The sequence below is a fragment of the Leptonychotes weddellii genome, chromosome 15 (assembly GCF_054177405.1).
Source record: "Leptonychotes weddellii isolate Sample4059 chromosome 15, ASM5417740v2, whole genome shotgun sequence".
Classification (NCBI taxonomy): Eukaryota; Metazoa; Chordata; class Mammalia; order Carnivora; family Phocidae; genus Leptonychotes; species Leptonychotes weddellii.
Genome location: NC_138383.1, coordinates 39,052,801 through 39,080,325, shown reverse-complemented (window position 1 = coordinate 39,080,325; position 27,525 = coordinate 39,052,801). Strand labels below are relative to the sequence as shown.

The 27,525-nt window shown below is 56.2% G+C and overlaps 2 protein-coding genes, 1 long non-coding RNA gene and 1 other non-coding gene across 11 annotated transcripts in view; 2 read left to right on the top strand and 2 right to left on the bottom strand.

Moving 5' to 3' along the window:
* The first annotated feature begins 264 nt into the window (after positions 1 to 264).
* On the top strand, positions 265 to 18,743 carry INPP5K (inositol polyphosphate-5-phosphatase K). 4 transcript variants are annotated; one of them, XM_006741387.3, is made up of 12 exons: positions 269 to 439; positions 2,265 to 2,372; positions 2,703 to 2,811; positions 6,741 to 6,857; positions 7,203 to 7,378; positions 7,950 to 8,061; positions 8,652 to 8,761; positions 15,478 to 15,664; positions 16,539 to 16,676; positions 16,929 to 17,012; positions 17,181 to 17,285; positions 17,463 to 18,743. In XM_006741387.3, the coding sequence occupies exons 1-12, from the start codon at positions 387 to 389 to the stop codon at positions 17,520 to 17,522; spliced, it is 1,359 nt and encodes a 452-aa protein (XP_006741450.1). In that variant the 5' UTR covers positions 269 to 386; the 3' UTR covers positions 17,523 to 18,743. The 4 variants fall into 4 exon arrangements, with proteins under 4 accessions (XP_030892710.1, XP_030892711.1, XP_006741450.1 ...); XM_031036852.2 differs by having other exon boundaries at positions 293 to 439; positions 2,710 to 2,811; XM_031036850.1 differs by lacking the exon at positions 16,929 to 17,012 and having other exon boundaries at positions 265 to 439.
* On the bottom strand, positions 12,273 to 12,345 carry TRNAE-CUC (transfer RNA glutamic acid (anticodon CUC)). The gene has a single exon. It is a non-coding gene; the product is annotated as a tRNA-Glu (tRNA).
* LOC145717469 (uncharacterized) lies at positions 14,339 to 26,228 on the bottom strand. Of its 3 annotated transcripts, XR_014140707.1 has the most exons (4): positions 25,944 to 26,228; positions 19,244 to 19,421; positions 14,866 to 15,022; positions 14,339 to 14,737 (listed from the first exon to the last, which is right to left on the bottom strand). It is a non-coding gene; the product is annotated as an uncharacterized LOC145717469 (long non-coding RNA). The 3 variants fall into 3 exon arrangements; XR_014140706.1 differs by having other exon boundaries at positions 14,339 to 15,022; XR_014140708.1 differs by lacking the exon at positions 25,944 to 26,228 and adding an exon at positions 20,742 to 20,871 and having other exon boundaries at positions 14,339 to 15,022.
* The window catches only part of MYO1C (myosin IC), a 22,309-nt gene continuing 15,643 nt past the window's right edge, over positions 20,860 to 27,525 (top strand). Inside the window, exon 1 of one of the 3 annotated variants that reach the window (XM_006741385.2) lies at positions 20,860 to 20,994. In XM_006741385.2, coding sequence (XP_006741448.1) covers positions 20,920 to 20,994 — 75 coding nt within the window. In that variant the 5' untranslated portion in view covers positions 20,860 to 20,919. Of the gene's footprint in view, positions 20,995 to 21,867; positions 22,025 to 26,569; positions 26,721 to 27,525 lie in introns of those variants that run through there. The other 2 variants (XM_081806073.1, XM_006741386.3) reach the window with 2 other exon arrangements.

The window sequence follows — 27,525 nt, the reverse complement described above, 5'->3', positions numbered from 1 at the left end:
GCCGCGGCTTCCGCCGGAACACTGCCCCTCCCGGCCGGCCTCGCGCGGGGCACCCTGGGAGCCGCGGGGCTGCCAGATGCGCGCGCCGGGCGGGGCAGTGTTGCGTCGGGTTCTGCTGGCGCGGAGACGCGCCTCTTTCCTCCCGGCCTTTCACCGTTTCGCGCTCCGTGGGGAGTCCCGCCTCCTCCCCCAGGCCGCACCACCCAGAGCCCTCCGTGCCCTCAAGCCCCGCCTCTTACGGAAGCCGAGGCGGAGGGTCAGAATCCGGAAGGAAAACAATCGGGCGAGAGTAAGCTAGCCGGGACCTGCTGCCGGAGGGAGGTGGATCGGGCCAGGAGCGGCGGGGGCGGGGAGGCGCGAGCCGGCCGGGCCGCGGCGTGGGGACGATGGCGGCCGTGAACCCACGGAAGCCGACTGAGCCGAGAGGCAAGACGCTCAGGTGAGGAAGGCATCTGCGGGCAAGCCGGCCTGTTCCGGGCGGGATCACCATCTCCTACCCTTTCGGGGCTGCGGATCTGGGGTACAGCCAGAGTGGGAGAGAAGGGGCTAGGCCTGCAGGACTGATTCTAGCTCAGAGACCCTCCCCAGTTCTCCCAAGCCAATGGCGAGGGGGCTGTTTCGGGCCCAAGCCCCGCACTCCCTCCAAACTCAGGCCGCCGAGCTCGTTCCCATTTGGGCGCCCCATGCAGGTGTCTCGGTTGGCTTCTGGCGGAGGCAACAGTATTGGGCTGTTTGAAGTTAGAGACAGAACAAGGCATTCTCCTCTCAACTCTAGAATAGAAATCTTGTTCTTTTGATCAGCACATACATCACGGGGTCTGCCTGATCCCGTTGTGACCTCCCGAAATCCGAAATCAGGTTTAAGTAAGATCCGTTAGTGCAGTGATATAGCCTGGTACCATGCTTGCTCTTTAACGAAGAACAAAGCTAATCACCGACTTAGTGCAAGTCACGATGCAAGGATTTGCTGCTAATCGTCGGATCTGAGAGTGAGGGCAAGAAATTCCGACTTTTGCTCTCCATCCACTTAGAGTCGGTCCCTGGGAAAACAAAGAGCCTTGGACTAAAAGGGCTGCTTTCCTTAATCCTCTGTTGGACAGCAGGGGGAGATCGTAAACAAACAAAGTGCAGAATCTCTGGCCCAATGCCTGGGAAGGTGGTTTGTGTATTGTTTTGTTGATGTTCGTAGGGAGGGGCAGGAAGTTGTATTAAGCCGGCCAAGAATTTCAAGTTGTGCTTTTTAGAACATGGACCTCTAAGAACAGGATCTGGTGGAAAAGAGATGATTTTGGACATCCTGCTCTTTTCTCCCATCTCTCTCAACCCCCTGTACCCTTGCCCATTCTAGGTTTTCCTCTGCTGGAGGTCCTCCTCCTCATGGTGTACCTAGGACTCACCTAAGGCTTGGTGGCTGGACCTTGGTCTCTACAGGTTTTGTAGCCCCTGACTGCTCTGTACTCAGCTGAGTCTGGGGCTTTCTTGGAGTGTTGCTGTAACTACTCAGTGAAAGAGATCTGCAAGTGTCTCCTTCCCCTGAGCCTCTGATGGGATCCATTGTGATTGAGAGCTGCTGATCTAGTTGTCTTGCTTCTGTAGGGTTTATATGAAGCCAAGGTTGAGGATGCTATCCAGCTGATGACTTTTCCCAAAAGAGGGTAGACTCCTGAGAGAGATGTTGAGAACCCTGTCATTTAGAATCTTCACCTTTAGGCTCCCTGAAATGCTTGGCAGAATTGGTTATGCTCCAGGGACCTGCTAGGAAGAAGGAAGGAAGGGAATGTGGTGGTGCTATCTTTGTTATTTTTGAAATTCTCCTGTCTTGTAGTGCTGAGTCCTCTTACAAGGTAAAAACTGGACCTCCAAAATCTTTCTGGTGGCCTTAGGAGCCCTGAGGTGTGAATGGCTGGTGGAATTATTGAATTCCTGACTACCAAGCCCATCCCCATTCCTTTCCTCGCCTGACCCTGAAACCTTTGCGCCCACTTGGCAGCCTTTCCTAATGTCAGCAGCAGCAGTGCCGCCAGCTGTGGGCAGCTGTGGGCCTGCACGGAGGAGCCAAAATGGGGTGGAAATTTCCTGCTTCAGGAACAAAGTGAGGATGAAGGGCTTGTAGTTCAGTGCCCCTGTTCCCACTACCAGGTACAGAAACTCGCGTTTCCCATTATGGTTGCACTGGATTGTGGTGCAGCCATTAGCAGACCCATTCGTTACCTGGATAAGGTCCTACCCCCCCCCCCTCGACTTCCCTTCCTACCCCTACACAGCATACATGTGGTGACGTGGAACGTGGCCTCTGCAGCACCTCCTCTAGACCTCAGCGATCTTCTTCAGCTGAACAAAGACAACCTGAATCTGGACATCTACGTCATTGGGTAGGTGTCTGCAGTGCCCCTTCCCCCATTCCCATTTCTGAGATCGATAAGCCCGACCAGTCCAAAGTTGTCCCCGTGGGGTACTCCTGTCACCTGTCCTCCTTTGCTGTGGAGGCTGAAGGCTAGGAGCTTTCAGCCTGCATCAGGACTAGTCAGTGTCTCTTGTCCTGAGTCAGTAATGGCAAGGGGTTGGCAGTCATTGGCCACGGGAGGGAGAGCTCATGGTCATGAGGACCCAAGGTTTGAAAGTGCCGAGGGCAGTACTAAATGTCTGTGGCAGAGGCGCTACCCTCCAGGCCAGGGAGAGAGCCTCTGACCTGGAACGGGCAGTTTGCAGGAAATGAACTGTGGGATCCTGAGCCTCCTCTCTGACACTGCCTTTGAAGACCCATGGAGCAGTTTCTTCATGGATGTGCTTTCCCCTCTGAGCTTCGTCAAGGTAACTTACAAGTTCATGGGCAGTTGGGAAATGTGTCTCACCTCTTGTCACTAAGCCCCAGTCCTTTGGTCTCCCGCTCAGACTTTCATGCTGTTTCCATTTATTTAAAGGCCTAAACCTCAGTTGCTCCTGGCTTCCTGGGGCTCCTGCCTGCCTTGTGTCTTTCCAATGTAGCTGGAGCTGAGCTGGGACCCCAGGGGTTAGTTTAACACCTTGACATTTTTCATGTTGGGAGAATCCTGGGGGAGGCACAGCAGGCCTTATTAACACTTCGGTGCCTATCCACCGTCAGCCTTCAGTCCCTACTCACGTGCCCAGCCTGAAATCCCTGAGTATGATAATAACTGCTAATGGGCGCCTGGGTGGCTCAGATGGTTAAGCGTCTGCCTTCAGCTCAGGTCATGATCCCAGGGTCCTGGGATCGAGTTCCGCATCGGGCTCCCTGCTAGGCGGGGAGCCTGCTTCTCCCTCTGCCTCTGCCTCTCTCTCTCTCTCTCTCTGACTCTCATGAATAAATAAATAAAACATTAAAAAAAATAATAACTGCTAACATTTACTGAGTGCTTACTTGGGAGTAAGCATCACAAATAAGCTCTTGATACGCATTATTGAGAACTCTTAACTCTCTTGAAATGTGGGTATTTTACAGATAAAACCAAGACTGAAAGGTCACAGAGGCTGTCTGGGATTTGAATCTAGATCTTTCAAATTTCGTAACCCATGTTCTTTTTTTTTTCTTTATTGCATTTAGCATGGAATTTATTTTTATTTTATTTATTTATTTACTTATTTTTAGAAATTTTCCTTTTATTCATTTGAGAGAGACAGAGCACGAGCAAGAGCATGAGCAAGGGGAAAGGGCAGAGGCAGAGGGAGAAGCAGACACCCCACTGAACAGGGCACCAATGCGGGGCTCGATCCCAATACCCCAGGACCATGACTGAGCCAAAGGTAGTTGCTTAACTGATTGAACCATCCAGGCGCCCCATAACCCACGTTCTTTACTATTATACTTTATTGCTCTGCTGGTGAGCTCTGAGGCTGACAGGTTTTTTTTTTTGTTTTTTTTTTTTTTAAGATTTTATTTATTTATTTGACAGAGAGAGAATGAGAGAGAGAGAGCACATGAGAGGGGGGAGGGTCAGAGGGAGAAGCAGGCTCCCTGCCGAGCAGGGAGCCCGATGCGGGACTCGATCCAGGGACTCCAGGATCATGACCTGAGCCGAAGGCAGTCGCTTAACCAACTGAGCCACCCAGGCGCCCCGAGGCTGACAGGTATCCCATGGCTAGCCTGCTGGTATCAGAGGGTGTCCTCTGATCACAGGAGACATGTACCTCAAATTCTCAGGGGCTCAGAGGTTAGGAGAGGAGAGGAAAATAGTTCTCAGTCCAAAGGGCCAGTATTCTTTGGGGAAAGCAGACCATAGGAGAATCCACAGGAAGGCTCTAGATTGCTGGGTCTTCACCTTTACGTCCTGCACAGCTGCGGCATAAAGCATACTCCCATTCAAAGCACGCTGTGCAGTGCTTCTTGGAAATACCAGAATTCCTTTAGTCCCTTCCAGGGTGACTCATTTCTTCAGAATTAATTCTCTTACCCCAGTTTGCTTAAGGGTGCTGAGGCAAGAGCTGTGAGTCCTCTCGAGGGCAGAGCCAGGAGGAGGGAATACAAGCCTTGCCCTGCTGCTAAGGCTGGAAAAGGTCAGTCCTCAAGCCCTTGGCTCTCTCCAGATGAAGCTCAGGCCTCTTCCTACAGATGTGGAGCTACCCTCTGAGAAGGCAGAACCACTTTTCTCACCACCCACTCTCTTCCCAAGACGGGAGGCTTCCTTACACCCCGGCTCACTGGCAAGGGATTGGTAGAATGGAATCAAGCCAAGGAAATTAGCTCAGCTTGTGGCAGGGACACAACCCATTCTACCCATGTGGCCTCCCGTGTTTGGGAGGCCTGCCTCAGGGCCTAGCACCCAAAGCAGATGGGTGACCCTCTTTCCCCTAGCCAAGAACTGAGGTGAAGGGGTGAGCCCTGCTTGCAGCCTCTTCCTTTGACAGGAGTTTGCCAGTTACAGGTTGAGAAGCCTGGGCCTGACCCCCTTTGTTGGCTCCAGGGCCCCTAGCTCCCTCCCTTTAGCCCCTTCCTTAGCTCCTCCTACTTCACTTCCTCCAACAGAACTTCTCCTACAAGTCTCCCGCCTTTCCCCACAGCCCCACCCTTTCTCCCAGTCCCAGGCTTTCCTGCCACCCGATCCCCCTCCCTTGCTCCTTCACAAAGCACACTGATGCCTTTGTGCGGGGTTCCAGTGGTCCAGACCTGCTCTGTGGGTTAGGATTAAGCTTGAAAGTTCTTCTGGACCTTTATCAGTTCCTTAGGAGTCAGTTCCATTGGCATATATGCTTGTCAGTGGGAGAGACCAAGACTGGGGCTAGAGGGTGGGGTTGGAGACACATTTGTAGCAACCTCTACCCAATGCTAGGTTCTCACACCTCCTCACTCAGTCTTGGGTTTGGGGTTCCCCTTGCTTTGACTCCTCCACGGTGCCAGAGCTCCTGGCCTGCGGGATCAAGTTTCATAATTCCTGGAAGGCCCCAGTACATGCTCCCCACCCGGGGATTTCCTCCTTGGCCTCTGCAACCTCAAGCTCCGGAAACAGCTACTCGGGTGGTAGGTGTAGACAGCCTGAGGCTGACAGAGGGTCACTGGCTATGGCCCTTTCCCACCCCACCTCACAGAGCAGGGATTTTAGGGATCCCGGACCTCAAACATTGTTATACAAGTAGTTTTCCTGGTTCCTTAGTCTCCTTGAGCCTCAGCCTTCAGGGACAGCAGTTCCTTACAAGGTTGGCGTGAAGATTAAATGCAGTATGAAGGATTTTAGTAGACTGTGGCTATTCTCCCCGACCTGCAGACACATGTCCACCATGCTTGCTCTCATTGCCTCTGCATTGCCTTCATGGAAATCCAGCTACCCACAGTGTATAATTATTTGGGGGAACATTTTCTTAATTTTTTTCCACTGAACATTATAATATATGCAGAAATTAGGTGTATTTTTAATGGCTTTTTATTTGTATATGCATCAGTGTTACCACCAGTCAAGTCAAGGTACAGAATATTTCTAGCACCCTAGAAGGGTCTCTCATGTTCTTTCCCTGAATTTACTTTTTTTTTTTTTTTAAAGTAGGCTTCACGCCCATTGTGGGGCTTGAACTCACGACCCTGAGATCAAGAATCGTGTGCTCTGAGCCAGCCAGGTGCCCCTCCCTGCATTTAAAAAAGTCTTTAAACCAGGAGTGCCTGGATGGCTCAGTCAGAAGAGCATTAGACTCTTGATCTTGGGGTTGTGAGTTTGAACCCAACATTGGTTGTAGAGATTACTAAAGAAATTTTTTTAAATCCTTAAACCAGGAAAGAATAGCTGCCAGTTAATCCTTCCAGCATCCATGAGATAGATGAGATAGAGTCCTGATTTTTCAATGAGCAAATAGACTGAGACTTGGCCCAATAGCAAATTCTAAGAGCCCAAGTGGAATTTGAAACCAGATCTGGCTAACTTCAAAGCCAGTGCCCTTAGCCACTATCCTACATTGCGCCATCCCTCTCTGAGGCCCTGGCCCACGGGGGTGGCAGCCCGGAGTGCCCTAAGGACCCAGAGAGCAGGGTGAGAGGAGTCGCTAGGCTGCATGGTGCTGGGCCTGGAGAGTCGATGCCCTCCTCGTGGCAGGGTGCCCTGGTAGGCTTGTCTTCTCTGCCTTCCACCTGAGCAGGAACAGGCGCTGGACCTGGCTTAGCTCTCAGAATGCATCATTTGGCAGTTCAGGGCAGTAAAACTCTGAGCCTGGAGCTGAGATACCGTTGACTTCAGGGCTAGGGAGGGACTTGCTCAGCTTGTGCAGGGAAATGAATGACCATTGTCCCCCCTGTGCTGTAGGTCTCCAGTGTCCGCATGCAGGGGCTCCTCTTGCTATTCTTTGCCAAGCATCAGCATTTGCCCTTTGTCCAGATCCTCTCTACTAAATCCACCCCCACTGGCCTCTTCGGGTACTGGGTAAGGATGAGTTTTCTGAGTCATGAGCTGGAAGGCCTTCTGCCACTGGGCTGGGGAGGGCTGGACGCTGTAGGGGTGAGCACATGGAAAAGGGGGGTGGCGTGAGTCTTCCACGCCGGTGCCCCGCATACCTACTCTCCTGCCTCTGGGAGCTTTGCACCCTTGAGACCTCGGGCCGGGTGAGCAGGGCTTTTAGATGGAGAGAGGTCACTCCAGGGAGCTGAGCATCTGGCCCTGGGAGGTCTTGTGGCGGGTGAGACCATCTCCCCTCAGGCTTGGGATGGGAAAGGGGAGGTGTGTCTCACCCAGAGCAACTTCCACCCTTCTGCCCACTTGTCCTACCAGGGGAACAAAGGGGGCGTCACCATATGCCTGAAGCTTTATGGCTACTATGTCAGCATCATCAACTGCCACCTGCCCCCCCACATGGCCAACAATGACCAGCGGCTAGAGCACTTTGACTGGATCCTGGAGATGCAAAATTTTGAGGGACAGGATATCCCCAACATCCTGGAGCATGAGTGAGCATGCACTTGTCAACTGCCGCCCCTGTCCTCGCCCCCACACCAGCCCAAGCTAGCATTCTCCTCAGGCAGCCTGGGTTCCACCCCAGCCCTTCCCAGCCTCTTCCGTGATGCCCCATCTGCTCTCCTGTCCAGCTTTACCTGCCTGGGGTCTAGGACCTCTTCCCTTTCCCTGGCCCCCATGTCCTGCTTAGGAATTCTGGACAGGACACTTCTGAAGATCCCAGATCAAGAACCCCAGGGTCCCTGAGGTCACCCACAGGGACCTGGTTCTCAGCCTTGCCTGGTGGCCCGTTGAGGGAGGGGGAGGGAGGGCGAGAGCCTGCTCTGTGTTTGTTATTCACCCCTGGCGGCTGGTCTCTTTGGCTTACATGGCAGGGAAGCGGCCATGAGAACAGTTCATTAGGGCTCATGCCTTGTCGTCACTGTCTCTGGCTCCTCTCCCAGCTTCCGGCACCTCACCTGCCGCCCGAGCTCTGCGCTGGAGGAGCGAGCAGGCCTAAGGCCCATTGCTCCTCCCTTCTCTCACCTCATCACAACCCTCAGCTGCCTTCTTTTCTCTCTGCAGCCTCATTCTCTGGTTTGGAGACATGAACTTTCGGATCGATGACTTTGGGCTGCATTTTGTCCGGGAATCCATAAAAAATCAGTGCTACAGTGATCTGTGGGAGAAGGATCAGGTATCAAGTGAGGGAAGGGTCCGGAGGGGTGATCGGAGCCCATTGTGGAAGTCCAACATCAAATGTGGGGGGCACTGCTCAGGTCCCTTAGCCACCTGTTCTCCGTTTCCAGGCCTCTGAAGTCCTTGTTCCCGGGTGGGGAGGAGTTTAACAGGGCTTTGCACCCAGGGGCCTGATCTTCCCCTGGAGGAGCTGCTGGGTGTGCGTCAAGATAGGGAACAAGAAGGGCTTTGGGTTGCCCTTTGGGGGGACCCTGGCTACCCCAGCCTCCCCTCTGATACATGTTTGCTGGTGACTCCCAGAGAGACGGAATTCAAAGCCTGGTCCCTGTAGTCCAAGGACTGGGAAATGGCAGGCAGCTGCCTCCCCTGGGACTATGGGATAATGTTTGCAAAAGGCTTCAGCTTTCCTGAAGCTGGGGGTGGAGTGGGGATGGGCCGCTGAGGCCGTCACTGGAGCAGTGAGGAAGTGAGGTGGTGTTGCTTGACTCTTGACCTGCGGCGATGGCATGTGCTGATCCCTCGAATGGAGTGTGTGCTGGGCCACTGGGTCAGGACCACTAGGAGATGGACCTGTGGCTTTCTCTCCAGCTCAGCATTGCCAAGAGACATGATCCACTGCTCCGGGAATTCCAGGAGGGCCCCCTGCTCTTCCCACCCACCTACAAGTTTGATAAGAACTCCAACAACTATGACACCAGGTGAGGGGGCTCCCCCAGGAGAGGATCAGCCTGCCACCGATTTGGAATTAGCCTGTGAGGAGGGAATGAGGGGCCAAGAGGCCTGGGAAGTCAGGTTGTGTGGGCCCTAGTGGCAGAGGGAGCTGCCTCAGAATAGAAGTGTTAGGGAAGCAGGAGTAGATGCAGCCGTCCCCTCAGGGGTGGCACCTCCCACCCGCCTCATGCGGCGCTGACTGTGGGAGCTGTCCCAGGTTGTCCTCAGAGAGCAGGAAGGTGCTGGCAAGGGTGGGGGCTGGGGGCAGGGGCAGGGCAGGTAGGGCAAGGAGGGGGTGGGGGGGAAGCAGCTGATTCCTCACTCGGGAGGGACTGCGTTCCAGCATTCTGGGAACCCGTGCTTCCACTCCCCCAGGCTTTCTGGTCCTTCCCAGACAGGGGCACAGAGCTCTTGGCTCAGCCTGTTACTGGTATCGCGTACCCCTGCCCCAGCTGTGAGTGGATCAGGTACTACTTAGGAAGATGAAGTAGTAGGTGTCAATAGAGAAGTTTATGGGGAACAATGTAGAGACAGTGTATCTAGTAGTTAGAAATACAGCTCTGCTCCTCCTCAGCTGCATGTCCTTGGATAAGGTATTTAAACCTCAATATCGTCATCTACAAAATGGGGATGATAGTAGTACCCACCTCATGGGGTTGAGGATTGAATGAGACCTTGGCACGTGCTTAGCCCGGTGCCTGGCAGCTGGTGAGCAATGTAGCAACTGCTGGTGTTCGAGTCGCGTCTTCAGGTAGTAGTAGTTTTACTGAAAACCTCTCTAGGACCCGAGAAGGGGCCAGGAAACCACCCAAACTTTAAGCTTAGGCAGAGGGTCAAGAGCAGCTCTGCCATGAAGTTCCCGGCCCAATTTGGCAAGGATTCTCGTCTCTTTGAAGAAAAAGAACACCTTCCATGTTACAGGGTTTTTGTTACACCCGGAGCAGCTCCTTCACGTAACTCCTCTCAGCAGGACTGTCTTATGAGGGAGGCAGGAGGTGCCTTCAGGGCAGGGCCTCTGGAGTGTGGGGAGTGAACAGGCGTCTCCCCAGCCAGGCCGGGGTGAGAGCTGGAGCGGACGGCCCTGTGCTGGCAGGGGCATGACAGAGCCCCAGCGTCTCCCCTCCAAGGAAGGGAGAGGGGGCGAGGCCTTTCAGGAGTGTGGAGCAAGACGTGCTGGGGTCATGGGCTGGCAAGTGCACACAAGAAGAGGCCACGAACAGAGCAGGCCGGAAAGGAGGTAAGAGGGCAGGAGCCAGCTGGCGAGGCGGCCCGGGGCCCCAGCTGCAGGGAGACTGCTAGTCTCTCCAGCCATCCATTGGAAATGAGAGCTGTCATGGAAACTGTGAGGCCTTGGTGGGATGGGCCTGGGCCTGGGCCTTGGCGGCTGGGACCTCCGACCAGTGGACTTCCAGTGCTCACTTGCTAGCTGCAAGATTGCTGCTGGCAGGCCATGTGGCCCGGGGTCCCTTTGCCCCCACCCCCAGGTGCGGTAGGGAAGCCACCAGGAGACTAGAAGGCATTGAAGACAGCTGAGCGTCGGCTAGGCTGTGATCAGCAGGTACTGAGATTGGGTACAGAGGCCCTGAGATGTTAAAGGACTTCCCCAGGAGGCTCAGCTGGTAATGGTGGAGCTGGACTCGGTGGCCCGCAGTGCTTCTTCTAGCCCACAGCACCTCCAAATTCACAGCCAGCCTTGCCGGCAGCAGCAAAAAGGAGGGCAGGATGGGGATAGCAGAGGGTTGCTAAGGAGGAGGCAGGTACTTACTTCCACATAATAGGTACAATCCACATTGTGACTGACATTACCAAGCACTTACCATGTGCCCGTGTAACCAGACTGTTCTTCATCCTTGAAAAACCAGCTCAGACATCATCGCTGTTAGAAGGCCTTCCCTGACCCTTCCCCCATCTCACTGAGAGTTCTCTCCTGCCCATATGCTGCCTGAAAGCCTTGCACACACCATGCTTTCAGTGTCGTTTTCAAGACACAGTGTGCTTTTCCTGCTGTACTATGAATGGCTGAAGAGACTGGATCTGATTTATGGCCATCTCTGGTATGTAGCATAGTGCCTGGCATGTGTTCGAATTGGCAGCTTGAGAGGACAGAAGGAAAAGATAAGGTATTTAAGGAGCAGCCAGTCTATTAGAGGAATCCACCCATAGCAAGAGATCCAAATAAGCACTATCAAGTCCAGGAGTTGGCCAGTAGAAGATTCTAGAACTCTGGAAGTGCTGAAGGAGGTTGAGCGAATGGTAAAGAGGCGGGCAGCTGAACCAGGAAGAGTCAGTCAGAGCTGCTGTCAAGGAAACAGCAGAGTTTAGCAGAGAGGGGAGAGGGGCAGGCATTCCTGTCAGTCAGCAGCGCCGGTGAGAGGCACCTCGAGAAGAGCCTGACCAGCGGTACAAAGTGACTGTGAGTGAGTCGTGTTTGGGGCACGGTACACGTGCATCTTTGCCCACCGACAGCAACCTCCCCTAAGCCAGGACGTAATGAGAAACGAGGTCAGCTCCATTACAGAGGAGGGTGAACAGGCCCAAAGCGGGAAATCCTGTTAAAGTCAGGGATTGCCATAGGGTTTTGTTACAGTTGACGTGAGCCTGGTCAGCCTCTCCACTAGGCAATGAGCAGAGGATAGTATCAATCCAGTCAAGACTCAGGTCCAGAGTTCAGTAAGACACTTAGAAGCCATCTATAGGGAGCCGAAGGGAAAAGTTCCATTTCAAACCCAGAAATGGAACACATCACTACTTTGGGGTCAGTAAATCGGCTCAGCTTTCTGGGCTCTTAAAGAGAAATTTGCAGAGTGTTGGTTCTGATTTGTCTAAAGTAAGGACATAGTGATCTCCAGAAACAATTCTTGTACTTAGTCACAACCATTCAGCCAAAAAGCCTAAGTGAGGTCTGGTTCTGGTAAGGCATGCGATGAGACAGTTCTGGCTGCTGGGAATTGGCCACATTGGAGTGCAGTGGGAGGAGCATGGAATTCATGGACCTGGGCAGGCATCCGACTTCCGCCTGCACAGGGTGACGTCTGAACTTCAGTGTCTTGTAGTGGGGGGGAGAATGTGACCTGTAACATTCTTCCAGTGCCGAGAGGATCACGACAGTCCATGAGACACCTATCACAGTGTCAAAGGCACAGAAGGACCCCCATCTTTTGCAATTGTCATTATTAGAAATGGAGAACTGGGCAGGGGAGGGCCCCACTGGGGGGCTTAGTCGGTTAAGCATCCAACTCTTCATTTCGGCTCAGGTCGTGATCTCATCAGGGTTGTGGAATCAAGCCCCAAGTCTGGCTCCATGCTCAGCACAGTCTGCTTGAGTTTCTTTCTCCCTCTGCCCCTCCCCCCTGCATGCGTGCGTGTGCACCTCTCTCTAAAATAAATCTTTTTTTTTTTTTAAGAAAGAAATGGAGAACTGAGAGAATATATGTAATATTTAACTTGTACATACACGTTTATTTATTTATGCATTTATTTATTTTTAAGTAGGCTCCACGCCCAACATGAGGCTTGAACTCACGACCCTGAGATTGAGAGTCACATGTTCTACCAACTGAGCCAGCCAGGCGCCCAAATTCGTACACATTTAACTTGTTTCTTGTCTTTTTTTCGTCAGACAAGCTCCTCGAGGACTTTGTCAGTCCCGTTTTTCAGATCCCCAGTTGCCCAGCATATAATAAGGGCTCAGTAAATCTTCATTGAAAGACTGAAGCATACAGGTGCCCAGTGGTAAGCCTGGGCAGGCCCTGGAAAAGGAGAAAAGGAAGACAGGTTGAGAGGTACTGAGGAGGAAGGAGAGACAGGCTGTGGTCCGGACTTGGGGAGGATCCTGAAGTGACAGCAAGTCACCATAATAGGGAAGTTGGGGAGGGGGAATGCTTTGAAAGGGAAAGTGGTACATTTGTGTGGTTCAGTCCCAAGTTTAAGCATTGCTAGGTACTGAATGTCCAAGGTGGATTTGGAGATTGTATGTCTGTCGTCTCTGGAGTGGAAATAGCATATTCTGGTGTGCTCTGAACGCTCCTCAGAAGCGTAGAAGGTTGAGACAACCCCAGGAGCCCCAAACAGATGTGGTTGAGCCAGTTAGCACTTCTTGACCACTCCCTTAACACACCTTAATTTGTTTAATCCTCACAATGGCTCTTTGAAGTAAGTACTGTTATCACCCCATCTTAGAGCTGAAGAAGCTGAGGCTGGGAGAAGTGAAGCCACTTGCCCATGGGCACATAGCTTTCTCTCTCTCTTTTAAACTAGATAACCAGTTAATTATAAAGTGATATAATTCAGGAACCGGCAGATGGAAAAGAGGCCTAGGGCAAGGTGTGGGGAGAGGGCGAGGAGCTTCCATGCCCTCCGAGCCTGCTACTCTCTCCAAGTCACGTGTTCACCAACCAGAACCACATAGCTTTTAATTAACAGGGCAGAACCTCCCCCCAGATCCTGGTGTCTGATTGTGGAGTCGGACTTTACCAGCGAGACATCATTCTGCCTCTCTGTTGCTAGAAGACTGTATTGCTGTTGAATTGACAACAGTATGTCGGAAATGTTTATTTAAAATAGTAAATGGGGGCACCGGGGTGGCTTAGTCCGTCAAGCATCTGCCTTCGGCTCAGGTCTTGATCCCGGGGTCCTGGGATCGAGCCCCGAGTCAGGCTCCCTGCTTGGCGGCGAGCCTCCTTCTCCCTCTCCCCTGCTTGTGCGCTCTCTCTCTCTCTTTCAAATAAATAAAATAAATGTAAAAATCTTAAAAAAACAAATAGTAAGTGAGGGGCGCCTGGCTCCCCCATCGGCCTCCCTGCTCAGCGGGGAGCCTGCTTCTCCCTCTCCCTCTGCCGCTCCCCCTGCTTGTGTTCGCTGTGTCAAATAAATAAATAAAATCTTTAAAAAAAAAATAGTAAGTGAATAAAACGACAAAAAATAGCATTGCAAACTGGTTATCAGCATCTGAAACTGTATACGTCAGGATTAGATGGGCATTTTTGAGGAGAGGGATTGAGTTTGGGGTTTTCGTGAGTTTGGGTTCCACAAGCAGTTGTGCGTACTACGGTCCAGGTCGCGCAGGAGATCTCAAGAGCCAGTCCTTGCCTCCCACCCTCCCACACGAACCAGTATGCCGACTGGGAAACAGAAAACAACAGCACTGGATAACATAATAGGGGAAGCACTGGTGCAGAATCCTTTGGAAGCGGAAAGTAGAGCTCAAAGACGGCTTTCGGACAAAGACAGCACTGGAACTGGGCCTCTTCCTGTGAAGAAGGGTGTTCCAGGCAGCACAAACTGCACGAGGAAAGGTCCAGAGGCTGGAGAGTCACTGTGGTGGGCGGGTGTGGGACAGTGGTGGGAGATGGTGTAGGATGAGGGGGTCAGGCTCCTTAAAAGCCGTGCTTGGGGACCTGGGCTTTATTCTGGAGGCAGTGAAGACTTCTGAAAGGTTTTAAAGTAGGAAACCATCTGACTAGGCTTTACTACTCTGGGTTCATTTAAACTCAAGGGGGAGGAACCCAGAACAGAAGCTGCCCCCACCCCCATTCCAGGACTGGGGGCCCCCCCTTGGAGGGCACTGCCTGGTCTTAGAGAACACCCCTATAGCTGCCTGGGCATGGCTGTGTTAGGAGTCAGAGGCTTGCCTGTCTTGGGCAACCACAGTTTCCTAGGGGAGGACAGAACTTCTGTCTCCAGGGGTGTACAGCCTCTCGGGCTCCTCAGTGAAGCTAAAGCAAAGAACAGGCCAGAGGTTTCTCAGTTGACTCTTTTTTTTTTTTTTTAAAGATTTATTTTTTTTGACAGAGGGAGACAGCGAGAGAGGGAACACAAGCAGGGGGAGTGAGAGAGGGAGAAGCCGGCTTCCCATGGAGCAGGGAGCCCGTTGCAGGGCTCGATCCCAGGACCCTGGGATCACGACCTGAACTGAAGGCAGATGCTTAACGACTGAGCCACCCAGGCGCCCCTCTCAGTTGACTCTTGAGAACAAAGAGTCACAACAGCCAGTGATTACAGGGAGCTTATTTCGTGCCAGGCACTGTGCTAAGTAATTTTGTGTGCTTTTCCTCATTCAATCATGTCAGCAACCCTGTGAGGTAACTATTACCTTCATTTTACAGATGAGGAAGCTGAGGTCGAGGAGAAGGTGGCCTGGTCATGAAGAGCTTGTGCTCTGTGGTCGTGCTGCCTGGCCTTGAATCCTGACTCCACCACTCAGTAGCTGTGTGACTTCGGGAAAGTTCGCTGAGTCTCGATTCCTCTGCCTTTGAGAGAGGGGACCAGCGGTACTGATGGCAGGCACACAGTGAGCCTCCCCGAGTGCTTCCCTTTCCTGAGGTTGCACCGTTAGTGAGAGGGAAGCCCAATTCCAGCTTACCTCTAACTCTGAAATCCAGACCTCAGCTTCTTTGCTCTACTGCTGCTTTCGGTCTAGAAGTCAGAAAAGCTTTGAAGTGGAATGTTTCTGAATCACAATTTGGTTCATAAAAACGAAGACTAGACTGGAGGTCCTTGGCTGAGTCTGACAAAGGCCAGTGTGCTTCTGATTCTCTCGGGCCCCCTCCTCCCTGCTGCCATATGCCACACTCCCACTGGGGCCCAGGGGTCTCTTGGCCACTGAGAGGCCCTGGTGTTAGGGGCTCCAGCAGGCTTGCTGGGGGTACCGTCTTGCTCTCCTGCCAACCCTTCTCTCCACATTCGTTTTCCCCTCCACCCCCAGTGAGAAAAAACGCAAGCCTGCATGGACCGACCGCATCCTGTGGAGGTTGAAGCGGCAGCCCCAGGCCAACCCCCACACCCAGAGGCTGCCAGCCCCCCACTTCTGCCTGTCGCTGAGGAGCTATGTCAGCCACATGATGTACTGCATCAGTGACCATAAGCCGGTCACCAGCACCTTTGACTTGGAGGTGAATTTCCAGGCTGCCTGGCACTTGACAGAGCACCCGCTGGGCCACCTCCCAGACCCCCCAGCCCGGGATTCTAATGTCAGCACATCTCCCAGGGGAGACCTGTAGGAGGACACGATTGCCACTCCTCCCAGGTCAGGTATCCCAGCTCTTAGAAGCTGTTGAGGGCTCCGTCAAAAACGTGTTCAGACCCTTTGTAAATAGGTTTCCATTTCCTCTTGGTACTGTCTCTTGGGGCTAATGGGTTCCATTATGCTTATTACCTACCATGTAAGTAGGACTTCCTTCTGTTTGTCTTAAATCTGCCTGGATCAGGTTGCAAAGGGAGCTCCCTCCATCCTTGCTTCTTGCCATCAAATGACCAAGGCAATGTTGACCTCCTTTGAGACCTGCTGGCTGCCCTCGGCCTTCACTTTTTCATGGCTGGTTTGTCTGTCCTTATACCGTTGTGTCTCTCCACATGCCTGTAGCTGTTCTCTCCAGGGCTACCCCCCCACTGTGGGTCAGGAACCCTAGAGGCCTGAGAGCAGCTACCTGGCTTCTTTCTTAAACCTGTCAGCAACTCCCCCATTCTCCCCCACCCTTTCCCCTCAGCACTTGGCTGTCTGCTTGGTTACCCACTGGGCCCCCATCCCCATCCTCCCTGGCAGGGCCAGCCACCCCTAACAAGCCTTTGGCCCTTTCTCCTTCCAGCAGGCCAGCCAAGGTCTGATACTGTCTTGGGGCAGCCTAGTGGAGTTCTGTGCCCACCCCCTTGTATGCCCCTCTTCCCCCTCACTGACGCTGATGTGTTGGAAAGTTCACAGCAAGAACGTGAGCCTCAGAGAAAGGAATGGTGCTATGGGATTTCACCCTCTTTCCCACCTCTATGTAGCTGAAGCCATTGGTGTCTGCCCCACTGATCACCCTGATACCCGAGAGGCTGTGGACCATGGAGAACGACATGTTGATCAGCTACTCCTTGACGCCAGACTTTCTCAGCAGCCCCTGGGACTGGATTGGACTATACAAGGTGATGTGGCAGGCAAGACGTGGTGTCCATCAGCCATACCCTTCTGGTTTATCCATCCTGGGGGCTCACGGGAGCTGGGTACAGAGACTGAAGAGCTCGTGCTCATCACACAGGGGTCCTTGCCCCCCTAGAGGCTGGCGGTGAAGGGGAGGGTGCATACAGTACAATGGCCAGCCTGAGGCATCTCCTTGGGACTTGTCGTAGGTGCTGTGTCCTCCCAGACCACCGACTGCCCAATCCCCTCTCTCACAGGTGGGGCTGCGCCACATTAATGACTACGTGTCCTATGTCTGGGTCAGGGACAACCAGGTCTCCTTCAGCGATGGGCTGAGCCAGGTACCTGCCCGCTTCCCTGAGATAGGTATTCCATGTCTCCAACGTGTGGCCTTGCCTGAGCACTGCTCTGTCTTTTGGAAGGAACAGAGGGTGGGCTAACTTGTTGCTGAGAGCTGGGTGGGGCCCAGGCCGGGGAGCTGACCCCGTTCCTCTCCATCCTCCCACCAGGTATACTTCAATACCAGCAATATCCCCGAGACTGAGGACCAGTTTCTCCTCTGTTACTATAGCAACAGTCTACATTCTGTGGTGGGGATAAGCAAACCCTTCAAGGTATGCTGGTGGGGGAAGGGGACTTGAGCCCCTCCTCGGTTCTCCAATGCCACAGGCCTAGGAACCCACTTGGACCATGGAGCCGCATGCATTGGAGAAGGGGAGTGATGGAAAGGCACAGAGGAAAATCTGCTCTCCCCTCCCCCCTTCTACTCACCGCCTGTTTTATCCTTGCAGATCCAGCCTGGCTCCTTCTTAGCGGAGGACCCACTGGGGGAAGCCCAACCACACATCTGAGCCCGGATGAGAGTGGATCCAGGGTGGAGGCCAGAGCTGGTCTGCCCATACCGCCCGCAGCGCTGGGGGCCCAGCCCAGCCCCCAGAGGAGGCAGCAGGTATCCTCCGTCTCCCAGGGGGAGCTCTAGCCACACTCCTTTGCTCTCTCCGGTCCAGATCTCTAGAATTGGCCACTTAAATACAGGTTTTTGTTGCTGAGATATGAGTGAAACCAGCTAGTTTGTCAACAGTGAAGACCTGGGACAATCCACTGGATGTGGGAAGGACCCTCCAGCTTGTACCTTGTTTCTTGATTTTCCCCCCACACACTCCCAGTCCCGCCCAAGCAGGCCTGCCAGGCACATGCCCCATCTGGCACAGGCCTGCATTCTTGTCACGCCATCCTGGGCTTCAGGCTGCCTGGGAGGGGGGAGAAGCTCGCATCTGCACAGGCCCCATAGGCCGGTTGGCACAAGCAGCCCTGGGTTCCGGGAGTCTTGGCATCTCATTGCCTCTCCCCCTGGGGGATGGGCAGAAGGTGTGGGATCCCTGCTTGTAGCAAAAGCAATTAGACTAAGTGGGCAGGATGGAGGGGCCCCTCTACCCAGGCTCTTATTTAGGTCCTGTGGGCAGGATGATGAGTGTCCTGCCGGCACCCCTGCCCCCATGGAGTCTGACCCAGGAAGTTCCGGGGCTGGTGGGTCAGGCTCCATGCCCTAACCTGCCCTCTTGTGAAGGGTTGGCAGGTGGTAGAGGAACTGTGGCCACAGACTTTTCCAGGGTGTTTCTTGCCCAGTCAAGCTCATCTGCTCCTACCCTTGCCTGCAGTCACTGGCCAGAAACCTGCCCTCTCTCTAGACTGGCCCTAGCACCTAGAAGTGGAGGCAGGCAGAGAAGAGAGCCTAAATCTAGACGTTTTGCGGAATCTGGCCTTGAGGGCCTTCAGAGAACATTCTCTAGGTGCTGTGTGGGCCCTCAGTCCCACTCCCGCCACTTGCCTCCAGCCACCGGTGATTCAACGGCCCTTCTCCCAGGAGAAGACACCTCAGGGAACCTGCTCTGTGATTGTCACGCCCATCCTATGACCTGAGACTGAGGGACACTCCAGTCACTCTATGATCCATACTCCACCCTGGGAGCCGTGTGTACCATCAAGAATTGTCCCCCTGGCTTCTAGTGGCCCGTGGCTGTGTTCTTTGTCTGTTGTATGGGGGGGGGGGATAATTAGAAACATGGCTTTTACACTTGTGTGTGGCTCCATGATGTCAGCGGCGGGGGAGCTGGTGCTGGTGGTGGTATGACTCCATGCCCTTGCTAGACTCTAGGACGAGGGCCCTGTAGACCTAGACCAGACTTGCTGTGTCCGAGAGTGGCAGATGGTGCCCAGATGAGAATGGGGTGAGGTCCCAGGGTGGTGGCCCCGGGGTCCCTGGCACAGTTGGGGCGAGCCACCTACGCTATTAGGCACTTTGTTTACCTTGCTGCGAAGTAGAATGGGTTTCTGGGACCTGACGGCTCTCAGAAAAGGTGCTCTGCATTCACTCGTTCATCTCTCCTCACCCACATTCCTTCATCTTAGTCTTGAGCCTTGGTCCCAGGTCAAGCTATCCAAAAAAGTCACCATCTTTTTTCCCCTGAGCCTCCTGCCCCAAGGTCTCCACGGTAATCTCTGTCCCTGCCCCAACACACTCACACCTGAGGAGCCCTGACCACTCGCACTTGCCCACCTCTGGCCTTCTCACCTGCACAAGCCTCATGGCTGCTGCCCACCGCACCTGTCATTTGCAGCCAGGGAAACCCAGGCTCAGAGGAGTGGCGTGATCCATCCAAAGTTACACAGGCAGCCGTGGTATCATGCAGAGCCAGAAACACAGGAATGAGGTCAAGACCTGGATTTGAATCCGAGTTACACTTGGTTGTCTGTAAAATACAAATAATGTATGTATTCACAAGATCATTGTGAGAGAACAGTTGGAAAAACACCCAAAGCAACAGCATACCTATCTCCTTACTCTGATCTATGTAGCCCTGGGGCTGGGTCTCAGGGGACACTCTACCACCACCTTCTGCTTGTGGAGCATGCTTGTCCACGTGCCCACCTTTCCCCTTCCCCCTTAAGTCTTCACACACCCCTCCCCGTGCCTCCTGTTGGAGGGGCCCCCCCTGGCCTGGGAGGGGCGAGTCCAGCAGTGATTGAGAGGTCGGGAAGGGGAAGGGGGAGTGTTCTGCCTCCTCTTGGCCCCAGTCAGGATATGGCCGCTCTGGGCCCAGCCCTGACCCGCTGGGTGGAAACAGGAAATGTGTGAGACTTGGTGTGCACTGGGTCTCTGTGCCTGGCTCCACAGCTGATAAGGGCCATTGTGTGGCCACCGGGGATGAGCCTGCCCTAGATAAATGTGCTTCTCAGAGGAAGGAAGGAAGCTTTGCTGGCCTTTCCTGGGCGGGGGATGCCGTGGGGAGGGAAGGAAAGTGTGCCCCAGGGGAAGGTGCTTGTCCAGGGGGCTGTCAGGGCCAGCACTGGCCCACTGGACTCCACCCCTCCCATGCCAGTGTCTCCCTCTGGAAAGGTCACTTTTCCCCATCCTCTTCCCCTTCTTACTTCCTATAAGGAATGGCTGAAGACCTGAGGGCTCAGTCCCAGGCCAGGAAAGTGTCAGCAGTGATTTAGCAACAATAACGATAGAAAACAGGACATTGGGGGTGAGGGGCACCTGAAGGTACTATGGAAAAGTAAGAAGCCAACAGGGCTAAGGCCTCCCAGAGCCAGGGAGTCCAGTCCTCCCAAGCATTAGAGGCCCCTGAGGAGGGCAGGACAGGGGCCTCCTCACAGTGCCTTCCTGCCTCGCCAGCTAAACTCTGCTCAGTGTGGCCAGCCCCCAGCAGCTCTGGCCTCCCAAACTCAAGGGGCTCACCTGCTGCTGTCGGGGAATGAGGCAAGCTGGGGAGACATGCTGGAGGGGCAGCGCCTATTGACAGATCTTGTTGGCTTAGGGCAGGATGTGTGTTCTGGTTTGGGGAACACTACTCTCCAGCTGACACCAGTGAGCGGGCAGCAGGAGAGGCCTGGCCATGGAGCTGTTGGGGAGAAAGACCTCCTACCCTTTGACCTGGAGGCCAGGGTCCCCCACGAGTGGCTGCATCAGCCTCTCTGGTTACCTGGGACAACAGGCATTTCCTCCGTCCCTCAGCCCCTCCTCTTCCTGCCCCAACCCGCTGGGCCAAGAGGCCTCCCAATCAGACCTGGGCTGCTCCAGCTGTGTCCTGAGGAGCTGGACCAGACACATCCCCTGGGGCTGGAGTTGAAGCTGAACCAAGTGGCCATCCCAGTGTGGGACCAGATTCCTGGCTCTGGGAGCAGCCTGAGCCAGTGGACAGGCAGGCTGTTGCTCAGCAAGCACCCGGGCTCTCTGTCGGCGGAATGGCGCTGCAAGTCGAGCTGATACCCACTGGGGAGATCATCCGCGTGGTTCATCCCCACAGGCCCTGCAAGCTTGTAAGCGGGGATGCTCTGGGCTGGGAGAAAGGGTGGCAATATCTTCCCAGGGCCCAGCAGCTCCCTCAAGTGAACCCCTCAGGAAAGAGGTGAGCAGAGGGGAGGGGTTCTGACCCTTGGTGGGACAGGAACAGACTGGACAAGAAGGGATAAATGGAAGGATGGCGTAAAAGTTTAAAGCGCTTCTAAGAGCAGGATTTTTCAAAGCAGGGATCTGGGTTTGGAAGGCAGCTATGCTCACCACTATACCACCAACGCTGGGATCTGGGTTTGAATCCCTTCTCTTCCAGCTCCCTGGTCCTCGGTAGGCTGGGCTATGAACTGGGCATAACACGCAGGTGACAGGACTGCTCTGAGGCCAAAGGACTGGCGGTGTATGTAAAGCTCCAGACGCATAGTGCACGTTCAGTGCATGCCTCCCCTTTCTTCTGGCCCAAAGTAACTAGGACTGGCCAGCTCAGAGCAGTACCTTGAGCAGGGAACGGGGTGTGTGTGTGTGTGCGTGCGTGTGTGTGTCACAAATGGGGAGGAACTACCTTGAGCAGGGAACAGGGTGTGTGTGCCACAAATGGGGAGGAACTGACCTGGGCTGGCAAAAGTGGGGCGAGTTGGGGGTGGGAGGACAGTGCCGGGTTTGCTCTGGGGATGCATTCCTAGAATGAGGAGATGCACCCTTCCACCCAGCACTGCAGCGAGTGCGCCGGGTGTGGAGGAGGGAGGGAGGGAGTGTGTGTGTGTGTCTGCGTGTGTGTGACTGTGACTGTGACGCGCCCCGTCCCGGGAGCGGCTTGCACAGTGTGCGGCACCAAGCCTCCGCGGACTCGGGCGGGGGCCGGGGCCGGCCGGGGCGGGGCGGGGCCGGAGGGTTCGCGCGCGCGCGCCCGGGCCTGGGCCCTGCCGGGGATGACGACAGGCAGCGGCCCGGCCCCGGGCGGGCCCTGGGCGGGGAGAGCGTGCCGGGGCCGCGGACTCTGGAGCCGGCCACGCCGCCCAGCCTGGCCCCCGCCTGCGCACCCGAAGAGCCGAGCCGGTGGGTAACGCGGCGCGCGGGCGCGGGGCGGGCAGCGGCCGCGTGGTCCCGGGAGGGCTCCGCTGGCGGGCAGGAAGGGGAAAAGGGCAGGCGGCCGGGCGCCAAGCCAGGCCCGGAGCTGCGGTGCGGGCGGCGGGGGTCGCCGGTCCGGAGATCGCTGGGGCCGAGGGTCGGCCCCGGCCCGGCCTATGCGGGGTCCCAGAACTCGGCCGCGTGGAGAGATTAAGATTACTTGCGGATAACGTGAGGGCGGGGAGGGGCGGCTGGGGTCGCAGGACCCAGGCACCGTGTGCGCCCTTGGGGCCCCTCCAACAGCCGGGCTCTGCCTCTGGGTTCCGGAGACGCCGCCCGCGCCCCTCCCCTTCCCGTACTCCGCCCCCCCACCCCCCCTCCCCCGACCCTGCAGCGCCAGTTTCCCCGCGCGTCTGGGAGCCTGTGAGGGCGGCGGCCAGGGTCTCCGAGATGAATGAGAGAATGAATGGTTGGCCCACGGCCTTGTTCAACTCCCGGCACGCTCTGGGCCCTGTGATTCATTCATTCGTACAGGCATCCACGAGGGGTTACTGAGCCCCTACTGTGTGCCGAGCTGGGTGTACGCCCCCGCGGGAGCACTCTCCTGGGAGAGACTGACAAGGAAACCGGCGATTAGAGCGTGATGCGATAAGGAGGGGGCTATGTGTTGGGGGAGGCAGGAAGGGGTTCTGGAGGAGGTGATACCTGAGCTGAGTCTTCAAGAATGACTAAGAGTCAGTCAGGTCGGGAGAAGGAGGGTGCGCCGGACCAAGGAAGGTGCAGGTGCAAAGGCAAGAACCTTAGGGAGAGAGTCACGTGTGACAGGGGTGGGAGCAGTTCCTTCTGGCTGTGTGTGGTGCTGAGGGAGGCATGGGGAGAGAAGGGACTGGAGCGGGCCACCCCTGGGATCACACAAGAACACAGGCGCACTGGGCGTAAACTGAGGACAGAGTCTATATGCAGGCACCTGGCAAGAAGCATTGGGTGTGAAGAATGGGTGTGGCACACGGAAGGGTGCCCTATAAACTTACACTCTATTAACATAAGATGTTAATTGATCAGATATGCACTTGTAAATACCACAGGCTGTTGTGGGAAAATGGATTGGAGGGAGGAAGGCAAGGAGGGCAGTTTGGAGGTTGCTGCCTGATCCAGGAGCAGAAGAGTGAAGGGGGAGCAGAGAGAAGGTTTTAGCAGGTGGTGACTTCCTGGTGTGAGAAATGGAGAGAGGGGAACAGGCTTTTTGATCCCAGATGGTGATGGCTATCTGGAGGTGCCTCCCCACTTTCAGGATACTGAACAAGGAGGAGAGGTCAGGGGGCAAGGTGCTCTGTCTACTTCTGCTGGGCCCCCAAGCAGAGGTGTCTGGCAGGCCTAAGGCTCTAGAGCTAGAGTGTATGGCCCTTGACTGGGGCCCTGGTAGAGAGCCCTTTAGTCTCCACCTTTCACCTCCACTGCCCCTCACAACAGTTCCCTAGAGTCTGGAACAGTCCTTGGTGGGACAGCCTGGGCCCAGACCTAAGATATGTTTGATAAATATGAATTGAGCATCTGTTCTGTGCCCAGTACTTCCCTGAGATAGGCGATGGTTCTTTCTGCTTCCCCAATAGGCCATGAGGCTGCCTCCGTAGAAATCAGCTTTTAGCAGAAGTCTGGGGGTCCTCAGAACACCCTCTCCAGACCTGCATGGTCCTTTGAGGCCCTTTGAACATTTGAGGCTGCCCACTGCCTTCCCCACTCCTCCAGAGGTCAGGCCAGAGGGCACCTGGCTCACATTAGGTAAAGGGCACTGGATGACCCAGGTCTGCTGGGTCTGCCCCATCCCTGCCTTTACAGGAAACAACACAGCTGGGAGGACACCCAGAGGCAGTCTTGGGAAATCAGTCCTGGGTCACTCATGTGGCCATGGCTTCTCCCCAGCCTGCTGCGAGCCACTAGGTGCAGGGCCATGCTGGGGGCCCAAAGGCAGTGCCCACTCCCTAGCTGCTCCTCCTAAGGCCTACATGTCGATAGTCATACAACGCCGACAGGGGTATTCACTGGGCACTGCAGTCACGGGGTTACTGAGGAAGGTCCCAGCCTCTCAGGGTAGCGAGTTACCCTTTACAGAGAAGCGGAAGCTTGGAAATCCACCAGCCTCGCTCTCCGGTAGGGCAGCTCTGCAGCAGCAGTGAGTGCTAGAGTTCCCGGTTCCAATCCCACCCCTCCTTCTACCAGTCCTGGGATCTTGAGCAAGTCATGCCCTTGCCCAGCCTCAGTTTCTCTGTCTGTAGGATGGGGGTAATAGCACAGAGCTCATGGCTTGGCTTCAGGGCATTGGAGGGAGTACCATAAGACAGCGCTGAGAATGCAGGAAGCGCCTGGCTCTGCAGCCTCGGTCGCGGTCTCTCTCACACCCGCGGCTCCCCGCCCCTGCCCCGGGGCTGGCGCTTCCGTCCAGTGAGGCGGAGCGGGCGGGGGCCGGAGCCGGGGCTGGGGCCGCCCCTCAGGCCAGCCGGGCTGCAAAGACGCCCCCTCCTTCCGCCGCTGGGCGGCGGCTGTGGGGGCGCCAGCGGGCATCCCGGGAATGCGGCGGCGCGGCTCGGGGTGGGGGTGGGGGTGGTGGTGGCCGGCAGGACCCCTCCGCACGCGGATTCCCCTCATTCCAGCCGCTTGACGAGGCAGCGGGCGGGGCGGGCTCTGCGGCTGAGAAGCTCCGCCCGCTCTCAGCTCCTCCCCTCCCGCCCGCTAGCGGCCGCAGTGCCCGCCGTGTGCCCCTCTTACTGCAGAGAGCTGTGCTGTGGTGGGGGCTCGCTCGACCTCGTTCCCCCCCCAGTCCCCTAAAGCACTCCCCACCCTGAGTGGGCAGGAGGCAGAATTCCCCTCCCGGCTCCCGCTCCCTTCGAGATTTTAAACCTGGGGGCATTGCGGAGGGCGCCCCCTTTCTCCCTGAGCCCGCCTCTGCGGGTGGCGTTTAATAACCCCCCCCTCCGCTCCCACCCATCTCCCAGCTCCGCACCCAATCGCCTGACCCCTGCAGAAGGCCCCATCTCCCAGCTGGTGCCCTCCATCCCCCACCCCGCGGGGTCCCCCGGGCCGCGGCTCCGGCCGGGCTGTTGTTCTCGAGGTAATGAGCCTCCCACGAGGCTGCAGCCCGCACCTGCCGCAGCTTCACCCCCTCTCCGGGGAGCCTGGGTCGGAGGGAGGGGAGCGCTGGGGCTTTGGGTCCCTACTCCGCATTTTTCCCCCGGCTAGACAAGTCAGTGTCCGCCAGACTGTGCCTCGGGTTCCTTATCTGTCAGGCGGGGAAGGTTCCTTATCTGTCAGGCGGGGAACAGGTAAAGTTCTCGAGAGCTCTTTGTAACTAGCAGACACGCCTGAGGGGCTTTCCCCACTAGATAAGAAGTGGGTCTGGCCTGGCCCAGGGCTTTTAGTAGGTCTGACCCAAACATGCGTGGAATGAATGTCAGGCCAAGAGAGGGAAGTGCATATTGAGAGACTGGGAAGTGCCTTGGCGCTTTTATCTTAGCCTTCTCAACAATCCTTTTAGGCAGCTATTAGCCACATTTTAAGGATGAAGAGGAGGTTCTAAGAAGTTGAGTGACTTGCTCCCAGTCATACCGCTTGTAAGAAATAGCCCAGTCTTTTGCAAGCATCAAAGGCTTTTAGACATCACCACCTCCACCAGCGGTGGGATCTAAGCTAGAGTTGGCTCCTTAAGTGCTTCCAAGATCCCAGTGAGGGTGCGGCTGCTTAGGGCTGGTTTGGGAGAAGGAGGGGATCCTGGGGGATCCAGAGGGACAAGAGAGGGAGGCTCCCTCCAGGGGAGGAACAGAATTGAGGAGCCCCTGAGGCACAGAGGCCCTAGTTGGGGTGTCTGGGATAGGGGAGAAGGGTATAGGCCCCAAATGCTGAAAGTCGGACGTACATTTTCCAGATGGGAGAATGAGACCTCCATAGGGGCCGGACACAGACCGCGCTCGGCAAAGCCTCCCTGTGGCCGTCCCTGTCCCTTGGGTGCTCGCTCCGTGCTGATTCGGAAACCTAAAGAGATTTTCTTGGGGCTTAAAGACACAGGGCCACCCCCAGAGAGTACATAGGGGTGGACAGTGTCCCGCACGGAGGCTCCGCCTGCCTGGGCGCGCCGGCCGTATTTGGACATTTCGATCTATTTTTAACTTTCCCGGGACTCGAGGTTGGGGTGAGGGGGGAGGGAAATCCTGCTTCCTCCGGGATCCACGGGCCTCAACCCTCGTCGCGCGCCTGGCCTGGTGCGTAGTGTAGACACGGCCCGGAAGTGAGTTTCGGGTCCGTGTAGACGCGGCGGCCGCGCGGGTTCCGGGCCCCACCCTGGAACCAACGACGTCCCTCCTGGAAAACCTGACTCAGGCGGAGCCCCTGCCTGGCGGGGAGCTCCGCCCCCCCTTTCCGCCCCCGCACCGAGATCCCCCGTAGTTCCTACCCCACCCCCACCAGCTGGACAGGGACCCCCGAGTCCGAGCCCCGAGGGAGGCGGGGTCGGCTGGGGAGTCCCGCTTTCCTGAGGCTCGCGGAGGGGGCGGTGCGGGGGGCGGGCCGGCCCCTCCCTCGCTGACGCCGCCGCCGCCGCCGCCGCCGCCGCCGCCGCCGCCGAGCCCCGGACGGAGAGCACCGGCAGCGGAGCAGGGCGCCAGGCCGGCCTGGCAGGATGCGCTACCGGGCGTCGGTGAGCGGAGGTGGCGGGCAGGGCGGGGGTCCCGGGCGTCCCTCTGTGCCTCGCGGCGCCGCCTCGGCCCCGCCAGGAAGCGGGCGCGGCCCAGGAATTTCGGGTGGAAAAACGTCCCGGAAAGTTGCAGGGGGAAGAGGCAGAGGCAGGGAGGGCCGCGGGGCGCTCGGACCCAGGGCCGGGCCAGTAGCCCTCGGAGAGGTCTGAGAGCACAGAGACCCGTCACCCAGAGGGCAAGGGGGCGGGAGTTTCGGCCAGATTTGGCAGCAGCTTCGGAACAGGATGGGGGGGGAGGGGGGAGGGACAAGCCTGGGAGAAGCAGGCCAGACCCAGAGGGGTGCCCCAAACCAGAGATCTGGGTGCTCTGTGGTTGGAGGAGAATTGGGGGCCTCTATGGGATCTGCGCCCCTTCTCACCACTGCCACCTTGCTTTTCTCCGACCCTTGACACACTTAGTGTCAATTTCCTAGAGCCCCCCCCCCCCCGCTACCATTTGAAGAGTGTGGTGTGGGGTGAGGGCCTCCTTGAGCCGATATGCGCTGGAGGCAGCTGGGCTTTCCGTGGTAAAACCCCCACCCCCTTGAGGCTTCTGGGGCTCTCAGGAGGAGAGTGTCTGGGGAGTCTGGCAGCTGGAGGAGAGGGTGTGGCCCAGCTATGAGAAGGAGGGCCCCCCCAACTTCTGGGGTGGGTGTCCAGTCCAGCTGGGATGGGAGGCCCCCTGGGGGAATCCCCCTCACGTGGTCTGGGGGTGGCTTCTTGCTTGGTCCCTAGACTCTCTCCCCCTGGAGATTTTGATGGGTGTGGG